General features: G+C 54.2%; 1 protein-coding gene across 1 annotated transcript in view; it reads right to left on the bottom strand.

The window, feature by feature from the left end:
* LOC142250440 (galectin-4-like) overlaps nt 1–16,484 on the bottom strand; it is a 62,440-nt gene that overhangs the window by 19,065 nt on the left and 26,891 nt on the right. Inside the window, exon 4 of the mRNA XM_075322618.1 lies at nt 13,110–13,226. Coding sequence (XP_075178733.1) covers nt 13,110–13,226 — 117 coding nt within the window. The remainder of the gene's footprint in view (nt 1–13,109; nt 13,227–16,484) is intronic.

The following is a 16,484-nucleotide window of genomic DNA, read 5'->3' as shown; positions in this document are numbered from 1 at the left end:
TACCCACGGAGGGGCAACACAACAACTGGCTGCTCCATACCATTCTTCCCGGGATCCCCATACAGAGCAGCGGTGGTGTCAACCAAATCACCACAACCGTGGGTGGCGTCACGGACAATAAACAATCCCCACACCCAAAAACCCCCCTTTCACTCACGGGCGAGGAGCGCCGCTCGAGTCCCCGGGATCCGGCCCATCGCTCGAGCCACCGAGCAGCGGCAGCAGCAGGCCGCAGCAGCCGCAGCGGCAGCCGGACCTGAGCAGCAGTAGGGAGAGCGCGGCGTCCCCTCCTCCGCCCGCGACAACTTGGCGTCACGAACAGGATCTTACCGCTCTGCCGTTGGGTAGAGGTGCGCCTTGTGACCGCCGGAGGTATCCGGCTGAAAAATTTCAGAAGTCGCCATCTTTGGCGCGAAAAGTTCCCGCTCGAGCGTCTTCTCGAGTAGCAGAGGCGCGAAGGCCAAAACCCCGCCCCAATAGAGGAGGGGCCGGAAAGAAGCTAAGGGGGACGCGATGGCGGATAGCTGCATGTGAGAGCAGCTATAAAAGCAGGGATGCCAGGACTCTGCAGACATATTGTTCCTGGGAAAAGCCGCTAGCAGCATGTGGATGCCGTCCCGCAACACCGTAGCCCCCGCGCCTGGAACCGCGGCGTGGGTGGAGATCCGGACCGCGCAGCTCTACCAACGGCTGCAGGTTAAGATGCAGCTCCTCATGGAGGAGTGGGAGACCGACATGGCGGACGTTATAGCAACCGTGCGGAGACGCGAGGAGGAAGCGGAGAAAGGGAGGGTGAGTGACCCATGCCCCAATGCCCTTGAAGGGTCGGTCATCGCGGCTGCGGGACCCGGTCCAGGCCCTCTCCCCCCGCTGCCTCCCTCGCCACCCGTCTCGGAGGCCGTGACTCCGCCACTAGGCCTGCTACCACTGCAACCGGTAGCACTACCCAGCATGCCCGCCCAGGCGGGCCGACCTGCAGCCGGAGCCCGTAGTCGACCGGAGGTGCTGCCTTGGAAGGCTCCGAAAACCGCACCGGAGGTGTCTCCAGAGGAAATCCCCGAGCCGGAGCTGATGGACCGTTCCGAGCCGGAGGCCCAGCTGCGGAAAGCCCCTGTGCCCATCCCCCACACCTCGGCTGAGGTAGTGCCGGGTTGTCGCTGCAAGGTGGCGCCCAAGGCCAAGACACCGCGGGACTTGTCGCCCAGATCCCTGACAGTGGGCAACGTCCAGAATGTCCCGCAGGACCTGACCCGTGCGCCGGAGCTCGCAGTAGCACCGTATTGGGACAGGGAGCCGGTAGCACTGGGCCTGGAGATCGGAGAGAGAGAGAGGAAAAAGGCGGAGCTGGTGGCCCGAGCAATAAGAGAGAAAGAGAGCCTCCGGCAAGCAATGTTCCGGGTCCGGGGCCCGCTGTACGAGGGGCAGGTGAGGCGGTTTGATGTCCGCCGGGGCTATGGGTTTACATACGAACCGGGCCTGGAGGCCGAAGTGTTTATAGCCCGGCAGGATGTGAATGCTCACCTGCCCGAGGAGCACCCCGGCCGTAACCTGATGCCGGGTGACATAGTGCAGTATACCCGGCACTGTGGAGAGAGGGGGTGGTTCGCCCTAGATGCCAAACTGCAGGGCAGCCAGGAGAGCCGAGTGAGTCCTGCACCCCCTCCCTCGAATTAAGCTGAAAGTCCAGAGTAAGGGCAGCGGAGCACCGTTGTCCAGTCCCCGTTGGGACCACCACTGAGTTTTGAGTTTGAAAGTTTAAAAATGATAAGAAAGTGATCAACTGATGGAGTTACCTGATTTACCGTGATTGAGGAAACCGGCCGTTGCCGGCACCGTTGTCCCCGTGGGGACCTGTCACAAACCACCGGGGGGGGTCACTCAGAAATCCCCCGCGCTGGCTACCAGTACGTCACAATCGGGGGGTAACAAGTGGGGGTCACCCCTCCTTTATACCTCCCGACCGACAGACAGAGCACGTGACGCGCTCTCTAGCGCCCCTCTTATAGTCAGGCCAATTATGGAATTGCCCGACAATAAGCAAGGAGGCCGCTATACTACTTATGCCGATTATTGAAGGGTCCCCGGTGAGAGTAGGGTATATATTCCCCCGACCTCCGCGGGCGGAATATATAAAACCTCCCCGAATCTCACTGGCCTCCCCACAATAATCCTTGGCACAACTCGCTGCCACCAACCGCTTCACGGTAACTATTAGCCGAACACACAGACGTGGGATTCAAGATCGAGATAACAGAACAGCCCAAGATTAATTATATAATTTAATCAGCCTAAAGCACACTAGAAACTACAATATATACAATAGGGAATCTACAGAATATACATATGTCAGAGTACAGTTACAATCAAAGCATGGGTTACAAACAGGCATACACAGTTCCAGCAGTTACCTTGTTGCGTCTGGCCACAGGGGGGCGCTGTACCCAGGTTTCTAGGATCCTTCCCACAGATGTTTCCTACACGTGCCCCCAGCGAAAAGAACACTGGAAAATGGCCGAAGTAGGGTTATCAACCTGGGCAAATCCAGGTCCCCTCCTACCTTAGTGACCTCAGAGGGAGCACTGCTCCACCCCTGGCTTGAGTTATGGACAATCCACAACATGGAATATGGGCCATAACTTTGCCTGGGAGCGTCGTAGGCGGACGCCAATGCTCTCATTGTGACAGTTATGAATTTAGCTACAGAACGAGGGGACTCATGACCTGTCTGCCAGTTCCCCATTGGCTGATATCACGCCTGGGGCATTTCCCAATGTCCTGCTCCCATAAAAAGGGTGTGCCGGCATCGTCCGCATGCGGAGACACCATTTTTATGGTTGCCATATTTATCGGAAATATGGCTTGCGAGATATGAACCATTTTTTACTGGAGTCGTTCTGTCTGGCTAGTTCCAGAGCCTTATAATGAGCTACAACTCTTGTTACAGGGTGACGGCAGGGAGTCATCCTGTGTCCTTCGTTCCCACATCATCTCATCTCCATATCACAGGAGATGGCCATGGAGGTGTAACACCTTCACAGATGCTGGACATTTAGGACAAGAAGGGAGGGGGGCACTGCCAGGGAGTGATGAGCGATTATGACTGGAAGTCATAGTTCATCTTCATATCCCGGGATTTGCCTCACACCTCCCCCCTTTTGAGGGCGCTAGGGGGCAGCACACTCCGGTGTTCCCCCGTGCGCCCGTCCGCGACCTCTCCTTGTCGGGACAGCCCGTCTGCGTTACCGTGGTCACGGCCCCTTTTGTGGCGAATGGTGAAGTTGTATTGCTGGAGCGCAAGGCTCCATCGCAACAATCGCCCATTCGTCCCAGAGACGGTGTGCAACCAGCTGAGGGGATTGTGGTCCGTCTCCACGATGAAGTGGCGCCCGTATAGATAGGGTTGCAGACGCTGCAGGGCCCACACTATGGCCAGGCACTCCTTCTCCATCGTGGAATAGGCCACTTCCCTTGGTAACAGCTTCCTGCTCAGGTACAAGACTGGGTGCTCTTGGCTCGCAGAGTCCACCTGGCTGAGCACCGCACCGAGGCCGAAGTCACTGGCGTCGGTCTGTACTACAAACGGCCGCGTGAAGTCGGCTGCCTGTAGCACGGGCGGGCTGGACAGGGCGTCCTTTAGGGCCCGGAAGGCTGTCTCGCAGTCCACTGTCCAATCGACTGCAGAGGGCAGCTTCTTCTTGGTGAGGTCCGTCAAGGGCTTTGCCAGGCTACTATAGCATGGAACAAACCTCCTATAGTACCCAGCGGTCCCCAAGAAGGACATCACCTGCTTCTTGGTCCTGGGGGTGGGCCAGGATGCGATGGCCTCCACTTTCTCAGGCTCGGGCTTCAGTGTCCTCCCGCCTACCCGGTGACCGAGGTACTGGACCTCGCTCATGGCCAGCTGACACTTTCCCGGCTTGATGGTCAAACCTGCCCGGTGGATCCGCCTGAGCACCTGTGCTAGATGCTCTAGGTGGTCCTCCCAGGTGGGACTGAAGACGGCAATGTCATCCAGGTACGCGGCCGCGTACCCTTCAAGTCCCTTGAGCAGGGTGTTGACCATCCGCTGGAAAGTGGCAGGGGCATTCCTCATCCCGAATGGCATCACCGTGGACTCGTATAGTCCAAATGGGGTAATAAAGGCAGAGCGTTCCCTGGCCTTGCGAGTCAGGGGGATCTGCCAATATCCCCGGCTCAGGTCCATGATGGTCAGGTACTGAGCCCCGGCCAACTGATCGAGCAGGTCATCGATGCGTGGCATTGGGTACGCATCGGCGACCGTGACAGCATTGAGCCCCCTGTAGTCCACGCAGAACCGAGTGGTTCGGTCCTTCTTAGGGACGAGGACTACAGGCGAGGCCCAAGCGCTGTTGGATGCCTGGATCACCCCCAGCTTCAGCATCTCGTCAATCTCCTGGCGCATGTGTTGCTGCACCTCCAGGGAGACCCGATATGCTGAACGCCGGATCGGGGGATGATCCCCAGTGTCCACGTGATGGACAGCCAAGTCAGTCCTTCCGGGCTGGTTGGTAAACAACCCCCGGAAGGGGAGGAGGGTGGCCCACAGCTGGGACCGTTGGTCCTCCAAGAGCTGGTGGCCAACCTCCACATCCTCAATGGATCCGCCTGCCCTAACCTGGGCTAGCATATCCAAGAGGGTTTCCGCTTCTCCCTCCTCGGGCAGGTTGCACACGGGGAGCGCACATGCCTCCCGCTCATGATGTGCCTTCATCATGTTCACATGGAAGGGCTTCCGCCTTCCACGGGCAGGGTCCAGGGTGACCAGGTACGTCACAGGGTTGAGCTGCTGGTACACGAGGTATGGGCCTTCCCAGGCTGCCTGAAGCTTGTCCTGTGGTACGGGGACCAGTACCCACACCTTTTGACCCACTTGGTAGGTCCTCTCACAAGCGTTCTGGTCGTACCAACGCTTCTGATCGGCCTGGGCTTGAGCCATATTGTCGTGTACCAGTTGCGTCAAGGCCTGCATTTTGTCCCGGAAGCGCATGACATACTCGATAACCGACACTCCAGGGGTGGCCAAATCCCCTTCCCAAGCCTCTTTCACCAGAGCCAGGGGGCCCCGCACACGTCGCCCGTACAGGAGCTCAAACGGTGAGAATCCTGTTGAGGCCTGTGGAACCTCCCGGTAAGCAAATAACAGGTGTGGGAGATACCGCTCCCAGTCACGCCCATGGGAGTCGACCAACATCTTAAGCATCTGCTTTAAGGTGCCATTGAACCGCTCGCACAGGCCATTAGTCTGTGGATGGTACGGGCTGGCCACCAGATGTCGCACCTGGACTTGCTTACAGAGGGCCTCCATCAGCTGGGACATGAATTGGGTCCCCCGGTCAGTGAGCATTTCCTGGGGAAAACCCACTCGGGAGAAAATCTCCAGCAATGCGGTGGCCACCTTGTCAGCCCGAATGGACGACAAGGCCACTGCTTCTGGGTACCGGGTGGCATAGTCCACTACCGTCAGTATGAAGCGTTTCCCGGAGCTGCTGGGGATGGCCAGCGGGCCGACCAGATCCACAGCCACCCTCCTGAAAGGTTCATCGATGATTGGCAGAGATACCAGTGGGGCTTTGGGGTGTGGCCCCGCCTTCCCCACTCTCTGACAGGTTTCACACGAACGGCAGTAGGCAGCCACATCGGCCCCCATTTTTGGCCAGTAGAAATGCTGGTTTAACCTGGCCTTGGTCTTAGCGATCCCTAGGTGTCCGGCCATCGGAATCTCATGTGCGATCCGCAACAACTCCGTCCGGAACGGATAGGGTACCACCAACTGTCGGTCCCTGGGCCACGCCTCCGGTGAACCCTGCTGGACCGTGGCCCGGTACAGCCGTCCTTGGTCCCAGACCACTCGCTCCGGGTCCGAGTCCGAGGGAGGCTGTGCCGCCTGCTCCTTAAGAGCTTTCAGGCTGTCGTCAGCCTCTAACGCTGCCTGAAACCCCTGACTAGATGTGGCCAGAATCGACGAGACTGTCACATCTTCGGTCAGTACCCCGGGACCTGTGTCCTGGCCTCCACCTGACTCGGCTGCCACTTGGTCAGAAGGGGAAGAGCTATCGGACCTCCGGGAGGCCCCTTGGCTTCCAGCACTCCCACTGCGGGTGACAGCGGCCACAGCCGCTGCGACCGTGGGTCGTGCCTGCTCCTCCTCCGTTCCTGACCAAGTCGCCGGTTCAGGCAGACCTACCTGGCTTCCTGACACCCCGGTTGTGGGGGAACCATGCACCGAGATCTTACCTGGGAGCACTTCCGCTCCTGGACCGGCCCCAATCTCACCTGCCTGTTCCCCTCCTGCAGCAACAGAACCCCGCTGTGAAATCTCTGGGGACCCCACATTTGCTGTGGTAGCCCCCACCCCACACACTGGTCCTCCCCCTGCAGCACCCTGCTCTCTGCTTATCCCTGCAGAGGGCAGCAGATCCCAGCTCACAGGCTGATTACTTGTAGAGGCATTGTCACACCTTTCTCTGACCCCCTCCCCTGTCACAGCTGCAGCTGAGTGTGTGTCTATGGTGTCTATGCAAGCAGAAATATCAGAGTTCACTCCCTCCTCCCTTACATCATTCATAGATAACACATTAACATTGTTAGGAGTCATGTCAGTACGGGCTGAAGGTTCAGCCCTTGGGGGGGGCCCAAACTGGGAGGTTATCTGCCCCAAATCTGTCCCAAGTAGCACGTTTGCAGGGATCCGATCAGTTACCCCCACCTCCCTCACCCCTCGCCCTGCGCCCCAGTCCACATAAATGTCAGCAACAGGCAGCGCCGGGTCAATGCCTCCAATCCCGGAGACAGCGAGGGTTTTTCCAGGGATCAAGTCTTGGGGGGACACCATCTCAGGCCGCACCAGAGTCACCTCCGAGGCGCTGTCTCGCAGTCCCATGGTCACAGACCGGCCGACGGTGACAGGTTGGAAGCTGTCCAGGGACCTACCACCACCCCCACCCACACAATACACCTTGGGCGGCCCTTGGGACGGGGACGGAGCCGGGGCCTTGGGACGCTGAGGGCACATGGCCTTGAAGTGTCCAGGTAGGTTGCACTGGTGGCACCGTCTTGGTTCTGCCACGGGCCTGGAGAGGGGAGTTGAGGGGGACACCCCCTGCAGTCTAGGGGCAGGTGGGGCAGTCGCAGAGTTCATCTTACCCCCTCTCCAGGTGCTGCTGGTGGCTGCTCTCCTGGCTTCAGGAGCCCGATTGTTGGTGTAGTCATCGGCCAGGGCAGCTGTAGCCGTGGACCCCTTTGGCTTCTGGTCTCGGATGAACTGGCGGAGATCCTCAGGGCAGTTCCACAAGAGTTGCTCCGTGATGACCAAGTCCAGGATCTCTGGTCCGGTGGAAAGCTGCAGGCCTTGGGTCCAGTGGTCGGCAGCTCGGGCAAGTGCCCGCCGGTGGTCAGCCCAGGAGTCCTTTGGTCCCTTCTGCAGGGTCCGGAACTTCTTGCGGTAGGACTCCGGAGTGAGGTTGTACTGTTGGATCAGGGCCCGCTTGATGGTGTCGTAGCCCTGATCTGCCTCAGCAGGCAAGTCCCCAAGGATATCCAGGGCCTTACCCCTTAAACGGGGGGTCAGGTATTTGGCCCACTGGTCCTTGTCCAGATGGTGCTGCAAGCAAGTCCGTTCAAAAGCAGTCAAGAAAGAGTCCAAGTCTCCATCCTTCTCCAGCACTGGGAAGTCCTCAACACGGACCTTTGGAAGTTTGGTGTCTCGAAGGTCACGTGTGGCTGATGAGGGCCGGAGCTGAGCTAGCTGCAGCTGGTAGTCACGGTCTGCCTGTCGCTCTCGCTCTCGCTCTTCACGCGCTGCCTGCCGCTCTCGCTCCGCAGCCTCACGCTCTGCGTGCCGCTCCGCAGCCTCAGCGTCACGCGCTGCCTGCCGCTCTGCCCTGCGCTCTGCCAGGAGTTCCTTGTAGCCCTTCTGGTCTCCAGCCTGGAGAAGGGCCATAGCCATTTGAAGAAGGCTATCCGAGCCTCCCAGGCTCGGTGGAATGGCACGTGGTGATCTGCGGCACGCTGCAGAGCTAGGCGATTCACTGTCCCTTTCAGAGCGGAGGGCTGGCATCTGGCTCGTTGAGGAACCTTGGGTGAGCTGCTCCTCATCTTGTCCATAATTGCCAGGTTGTGCAATGTCCTCGGCAGAACGGTTTTCTGGCGTCGAGCTCCTGGAGGACTCGTGGGCAACCTCCTCATTGCTGTCCACAGCACCGTCCTCCCTCTCTTCGGCTCCTGCCTTAGCATTGGCCAGTTGCATAGCTCTGCTCCTGGTGCCATCAGCCATTCTTGCAGACTTTTGGTCACTGACACAGAACTGACACCTGATGCCTCCACACACCTTACAGTATCTGCACTCTGACACTCTAGTGTTGAGCTAGTCTGAAGACCCCAGCAGCCACAGCTGCTGCAGGCAGTCTTTAGTGTCTGGGAGTATGGGTCTCACACTCACACACACTATTATCTCGATCCCACCGCTTGCCACCAATATGTCACAAACCACCGGGGGGGGTCACTCAGAAATCCCCCGCGCTGGCTACCAGTACGTCACAATCGGGGGGTAACAAGTGGGGGTCACCCCTCCTTTATACCTCCCGACCGACAGACAGAGCACGTGACGCGCTCTCTAGCGCCCCTCTTATAGTCAGGCCAATTATGGAATTGCCCGACAATAAGCAAGGAGGCCGCTATACTACTTATGCCGATTATTGAAGGGTCCCCGGTGAGAGTAGGGTATATATTCCCCCGACCTCCGCGGGCGGAATATATAAAACCTCCCCGAATCTCACTGGCCTCCCCACAATAATCCTTGGCACAACTCGCTGCCACCAACCGCTTCACGGTAACTATTAGCCGAACACACAGACGTGGGATTCAAGATCGAGATAACAGAACAGCCCAAGATTAATTATATAATTTAATCAGCCTAAAGCACACTAGAAACTACAATATATACAATAGGGAATCTACAGAATATACATATGTCAGAGTACAGTTACAATCAAAGCATGGGTTACAAACAGGCATACACAGTTCCAGCAGTTACCTTGTTGCGTCTGGCCACAGGGGGGCGCTGTACCCAGGTTTCTAGGATCCTTCCCACAGATGTTTCCTACACGTGCCCCCAGCGAAAAGAACACTGGAAAATGGCCGAAGTAGGGTTATCAACCTGGGCAAATCCAGGTCCCCTCCTACCTTAGTGACCTCAGAGGGAGCACTGCTCCACCCCTGGCTTGAGTTATGGACAATCCACAACATGGAATATGGGCCATAACTTTGCCTGGGAGCGTCGTAGGCGGACGCCAATGCTCTCATTGTGACAGTTATGAATTTAGCTACAGAACGAGGGGACTCATGACCTGTCTGCCAGTTCCCCATTGGCTGATATCACGCCTGGGGCATTTCCCAATGTCCTGCTCCCATAAAAAGGGTGTGCCGGCATCGTCCGCATGCGGAGACACCATTTTTATGGTTGCCATATTTATCGGAAATATGGCTTGCGAGATATGAACCATTTTTTACTGGAGTCGTTCTGTCTGGCTAGTTCCAGAGCCTTATAATGAGCTACAACTCTTGTTACAGGGTGACGGCAGGGAGTCATCCTGTGTCCTTTGTTCCCACATCATCTCATCTCCATATCACAGGAGATGGCCATGGAGGTGTAACACCTTCACAGATGCTGGACATTTAGGACAAGAAGGGAGGGGGGCACTGCCAGGGAGTGATGAGCGATTATGACTGGAAGTCATAGTTCATCTTCATATCCCGGGATTTGCCTCACAGGACCGTTTAAAAAAGTTGGCATGGAGGACTTTCCATGGACAAGCCCGTGAACTTGCAGGGCAACCACAAACATTAGTGGCTTGTAAATAAGTTGTTTTACCGTTACCGTTTCCGCAATTACCGCCTCCAGAGAGGCAGGTTGGAGGGAGGGCCCTCAGCAGAGCAGGCTGGGGCCCAGCCACCACAGGAACCGGTGGCTACCCTCTGGAGGGGAAGGACAGATCCCGCTCGGGTAACTTGTGCTGGACTTGGGTCAAGGGGTGCTGCCTGGGTTTTAGGGGCAGCATCAGGGCCAGGTTGCTTGGGTGGGAGAGAGCGGAAACCGTAGCCGTAAACCGTTTAGCAACGTTTAAGAAATGTGCCTCCCATTGTGGGATGATGTTATGATTTATATGTTACCTTTTTCAGAAAATAAAAACCGGTGTTGGACGGGCAGCCCGCGGACGGTCTGCATTTTGCTAAGGGGGAATGTGACGCCCTGGGCAAGCCAGGGGTCACAGGTCATCACACCACCACACCCTACACCCCAGTTAGGAACACCAAGGCTACCAAAATCCTTGTTGCCTTCCTCCAGGGGCTGATGTTCACACCAGGGGGTGGGCCAGGCGGTTGGCTCCGCCCACCGAGGAGTTCACAGCCCTGGAGGCGGGAAGAACCAGGCAGATCAGAGAGAGTTGGAGTTGAAGCTTTAGTAGAGTCTGAGGAGGAGTAAACAGTGGAGTGAGGAAAGTGAAGTGAAGTGGAAGAAAGTAGTAGTAAAGCTAAAAGAGAAGAGCTGAAGTGACAGTAGTAAAGCCTGAAGTTGGTCCGGCTGTGTGCCTGGACAGTGACAGCAAGGTCAGCAGACGGCGGTGATAGTCCGCAGGGGTGACTGCTCGGAGGTTGCTAGAAGGACCGCGGACGGGTAGTGGCCCGGCGGTCTGGAGCAGTATACGAAGAACAGTCAGCACCAGGGCAGGGGCCTCTCGGACCCCGGCAAGGATAGGAGTCGCCATAATTTGCCAAATCCGTCAGTGAAGGGGACGTCTGTCTCCAAACAACCAAGTCCCGATTGAAGGCAACAGTCCGACCGTAACGGAGAGACACCGCCACCGCCAAGGCACCAGTTTCTCAGGGCCATCGCCTGCGGGCAAAGTAGGGCTCCTCCGGCCCATATCCAAGCCGGGGAGCGGGTTACCGGTGGGAACCCATCGCTACCAACACAGAAACATTAGGTGCAGGAAAAGGGACATCACCGTCACCTACTGGGGAAAGCAAGTGCAGCCGTCCGTGGGAACCGTCTTTCCAGCCGTGTGTTTTACCGAAAACTATGTCAACGTCTCAGGCTGAGTGAGTACCACAGTGCCGCAAGGCACAGCGCTGCCCCTGCGTCCCTGCACCCCACCAAGCCCTGCATCACCCACCTCATCACTGGGCCCCGGGATCACCAACCCCTACCCACGGAGGGGCAACACAACAACTGGCTGCTCCATACCATCCTTCCCGGGATCCCCATACAGAGCAGCGGTGGTGTCAACCAAATCACCACAACCGTGGGTGGCGTCACGGACAATAAACAATCCCCACACCCAAAAACCCCCCTTTCACTCACGGGCGAGGAGCGCCGCTCGAGTCCCCGGGATCCGGCCCATCGCTCGAGCCACCGAGCAGCGGCAGCAGCAGGCCGCAGCAGCCGCAGCGGCAGCCGGACCCGAGCAGCAGTAGGGAGAGCGCGGCGTCCCCTCCTCCGCCCGCGACACAATCATGTACAATGGGACTCTTCACTTACCCCCCCTCCTTTGCTGATGGTTATGTTATTATGGAGTTATTACTATTATTATGTTTATGAATGAAATGTTATTGGTTGTTTTTTGTTAATAAACAGGCTGGAGTGGCCTTTTATATCCAATGTCACACCGTCTTTGCATCTTATTTTAGGTTAAGAAGTTGGGAAAAGGGGGTTTTGGGGGGGTTAGGGGTCGGTACAGCAAGGTTTGGCCGTCAGTCAGACTTTACTGAGTCATGTCACAGCGTTTTAGAGTAAAATATAGATCGATGTGGAGCCTATCCCCGGTTTCTGCTACCCATGGTCAATGCAGCACGATTCTCCTGACCGGTTCCCTGAATTATCTTTACTAGTATGGAAGTGTGCCGCCCCTGTGCCGGCAGCCTGCCGCTGCTTGTGTCCGGGCCTTCCGGTGGGTGGCTCGAGGGTCTTTGGACCCGGGGGATCCCGCGGACACTCCGAATGAAAAGGGATCAGGGGAATGGTGGATGTAGGACGTATATGTACGGGCTGGGCCGTACTAGGTTCGTGACGCCACCCACGGTATGTGGTGAGGTTGGACACCACCGCTGCAGTTACGGGGCACCCGGGGGAGATTTTGTGCAGCAAGTTGTTAACCCCTCCGTGGGCAGGGATGGTGGCCCCGGGACCCGTTGGGGTTTGTTGGTGCAGGGAGATGGGCGACCGCAGGGTGCTGGTGTACTTACTTTTGAAGGAAACACACGAGTCTCTGGTAAACCAAGGTAATGGTGGTCGGTGCCCATAGCCGGCTGCGTTCTGGTTCCCCCCACCCGGCTGGTGGTCTCTGTCTTTCTCCTGCACCTTTGTGTAATGGTGGACTGCCTGTGCTTGCAACTTCAGGAGTCCGCTCCCTGCTGGATGTGGCCTAAGGAGCCCTTTGCCCGCAGACGCTGGCCCGTGGGATCTCTGAGCCGGGCGGGGGCCTTTTATCCCCCTCGGTGGGTTGTTGCCTTCTAATAGGGACTTTGGGTGGGACAGGACCTCTAGTCATGGCCTCAATTGGTTAATTAGCTGGTTCCAGTCGCTTCTGGTCCCGGCTTCAGGGTTTCCAAGTCGGTTCCCCGGGTCGGTAGCGGCAGGCCACTACCCTGTCCCGGTCCACCACGGTTCCATCGAGCCGTCTTCCCGGCTCCTGCAGACGGAGACCGCCGTCTGCCTCCTAGCCAGTGGCACCAGGGCTCCTACCCTGGTGACGTTCAATTTGGGGTATTCGCCTCTGCTGGAGCTGCACACAGCTCCAGTCCACACTCCTCTCCCACTTGAACTCCAACACTCAACTGAACTCTTTACTGTCCAGACTCCTTGGTGGGTGTCTTCCAACCGCCTGGTTCCACCCCCCGGTGTGTCCATCTAGCCCTGAGGGGGGTGACTAGGGTTTTAAGGTTGGCTGATGTCACCTGTGAGGGAAAGGTGTTGTGCAGGGGCCTATCTGTGACTACCTGGCCCGGCCAGGGCGTCACAGAAGTGATGATTTTCCCCCCATCCCGACAAACATGGAAGACTATTCCTTCTTCTAGATAATATAGATACTTACAGATGGAGAAAAGGTGACACAGCTGATATTGAGGTCCCCGGTTATTTGAAGGGACTGGATGGTTTGGTAGGAGACACGATGACGATATTCTAGTAGGAACTGTCCATTTACCGTGACCTGAATATAGAGAGAATATGACTCTTATTATTAATAATAATAATAATAGTAATAACAATAATAATAATAACATTGTTATGAGATAATATACAATGCACAAGTCTATGGAAATATGAAATATGAAGGACACGACCACACAGACAATAGTAATGAATCTCATGTATTAAACAGAAAATGACCTGTTGTTTACATTTGGTTTTTATTTTAAATGTATTTGGCTAAAATGTTTACCTTATTCTTCATACCATAGTCTGTATAGAAAATAGAAATCTTGCCGTTTTCACACTGGCCACAGAGGCTTTTTTAGACACTAACTTCCCGGTGTTTCAGGAAACAACACATGTACATGAGCACAGACTCTAATCCTAACATTGATGTGTCTAATGAGCATGTGCAAAGGTCATTGTGAAGGGAGGGGCTGGGTCAGCTGTGATGTCCCCTATTGTAATTGGTGTATCCTGTGTTATCAGCTTTGCATCATGGTGTTACCCGTCATTGTAATCCTGCCTCTGATGTTAAAGGGAATCTCTCAGCAGGTTTTTGCTATTTCAGGGTGGATCAGTGGGTAGCACAGTGCTGTAATGCTGGGGTCCTGGGTTTAAATTCCACCAAGGACAACATCTGCAAGGAGTTTGTGTGGGTTTCCTCTGGGTTCTCTGGTTTACTCAAAAGACATACTGATAGGGACTTTAGATTGTGAGGACAGTATGTAAAGTGCTGTGGAATTAATGGTGCTATATAAGTGAATAATTATTATTATTATTTAACCTCAGAGCAGCATGATATAGAAGCAGAGAGCCTGATTCCAGGATTGTGTCACTTACTCAGCAGTTTCTGTAGTTTCAATGCAATCAGTGTTTTATCAGCAGGAGATTATTATTAGAAGACTAACTGTCATGTGCCAACCAGTCAGGCTAATCTGTGAAACCCCGCCCCCACTACCGATTTGCAGAATGCTGACGACGTGCACTGCACACACCAATCAAAGGTGTAGGCAGGGTTATGCACAGCTCAGCACTCTGACCACTGCTCCATTTACAGCAGAGAAAACAGGGATTTTATTAAAACTCCACCAAGCAATCCACTAAGACTGCATAAAAGCTGAACATACAAAGTAAAAAGTTTCTAAGCAATGCACCGTTTTAATGAAACCAAATTATAAAAATTACTTTAGATTTCAAATAGATGCAAAAACTTAAAAGTAATGTCACAAAGGTGGGCAACCCACCTTCATGACAGGGGGCAATAATCGCGATAGCGGTAATGATTGCGATAACAGTAATGATCGCGATGGTGGTAACGTGCTTTCACAAACAATGATGTTAATGTCCGCATAGAAGACGCCATCAGACGACAATCAAAAAGACTGCTGGAACACCATTGTAAATGTGAACAGGGTGCTAGCCAAAAAATACACAATCTATATGAAGTGAAAGCTGCACACCAAATTCAGAGAAATGTGGACAAGCATAACTGCTTTATAATACATAAGGAACGAAAAATACAATTAGCCATATGCAAAATTGAAAAAATTGAAATGTGTAATTGCATAACTGCTGAGGATTATTTAAAAAAAAAAAAAAAAAAAGAGAGATATTTAGCTAATGTATTGATCAATTCATTACTGCCCCATAACCACTTCACGGTAATCTCTTACTTATGGGGTCTCTAACTAAATGTTGCCTCTATATGCTGTTAAAACCTACTTGTGTGTATGGGTACCTAACCAAATGTTACCTCTATGTGTGGTTGAAACCTTCTTGTGTATGGGAAACAAGGGACCTGGCTATATAGGAAACTGAATAAACATGGCTAAAGGGCGGGACTGGGTTCTCAGACAGAAAAAAATTTGGTTAGGTACCCATGCACACAAGCAGGTTTTAACCGCATATAGAGGTAACATTTGGTCAGTGACCCCATAAATAAGAGATTACCATGAAGTGGTTGTGGAGACACGGGGCTCAGTGGGTGCTCTTGTCCGCTGGCCCAGCCGCCTTTAGAAAGACAGCGTGGCTCAGGGCTCATCCCAACTGAACACACGACCTCCTTAACCATGGGCGGAACACTACTCACACAACACAGGGTGAGGGAACCACAATATTAAGACTTTATTGGATCCCCAAACAATTAACGGCACATAACACATAACCAGCAAAACACACAAATGTAACAGGCAACAGAGTCTCACCCTTCCGCTGGCTCACCAGGGATTTAGAATGTCCGTGCTTCAGAGTTTCCAGGGCTACTTACTCCAATCCGGCAGCACCCCGCTTTTGGCGGGCACCCACCGAGAATGGAATAACGCCAGATTGAGGAAGCTGGCTGAGGTCCTTAAGGTCTGTAGCCAGATGACTGGATTGTTCCAACCTGGATTTCCTCCTTAAGTAGTCTCTGGTATGATGATATAATCCTGGCAGCCGGAGTCGAAATCCCTAGACTGTGGATATGGTCTCCAATCAGAATCGAAGTCCCTAGATTGAAGCGCTGTAGCCAAGTGATCCTCTAGTCGGAGCCAAAGTCCCTAGACCGAGTCCACAAGGCATCATGGTTCTGATCCCCTAGCCAGCTCCTAAAAACTTAGACTGGATCATGCACATCCATCAACAATTGGTGACTTAAAGAAATCCCTTTTATAGCCATAACCTTCCCTTAGGATAAACTGTGCCCTTATCGGATTGGTTGTACAAGGTTGCTTCTCTTATTGGATGAATTTCAAGCTGCATGGATAATGTTCATTTAAATGATGTGGATAGAAAGACTGAGGATATCTACATGTAGTCTGGAATGCACAGACTAGACAATGGCTACTAAGGTAATTTACATTAGATTAGCAATACACAACTACATTACAATGATTGCTCTGAAGGGTCTGGTCCCAAACAATAGTTTAGAAAACATGAGTTAACACACAGAACAACAATACGTCTGGCTGAATTTTAAGAAACTTTAACCCATGCTAGGTACTGAGAGTCCATGTCGTCACATTCCTCCCCCTTCTTAATATTAGCCAGACATGATAGGCTTCCGATCATCCTTCTCCTCTTGACGGAATTGTCCTTTTTAATGGTGAGGTCAGCATCAGAGGCTCGCATCTATACACCTCCCCCTGATTACCTCCCCCAGGTTGAGCAGCCATATTGTGGACAAGCACTAAGGTGGGGTCCATGAGTTGGGCTTGCATACATTTCTTACTATCAATCTTTCCCCAGTCAATAGCCATCGTTGCATCTGAGGAGGAGGCTGAAAATTGAGGAGGAG

Source organism: Anomaloglossus baeobatrachus, chromosome 9 (assembly GCF_048569485.1).
Source record: "Anomaloglossus baeobatrachus isolate aAnoBae1 chromosome 9, aAnoBae1.hap1, whole genome shotgun sequence".
In the NCBI taxonomy this organism is placed as follows: domain Eukaryota; kingdom Metazoa; phylum Chordata; class Amphibia; order Anura; family Aromobatidae; genus Anomaloglossus; species Anomaloglossus baeobatrachus.
This window is presented reverse-complemented; position numbering and strand designations above follow the sequence as displayed.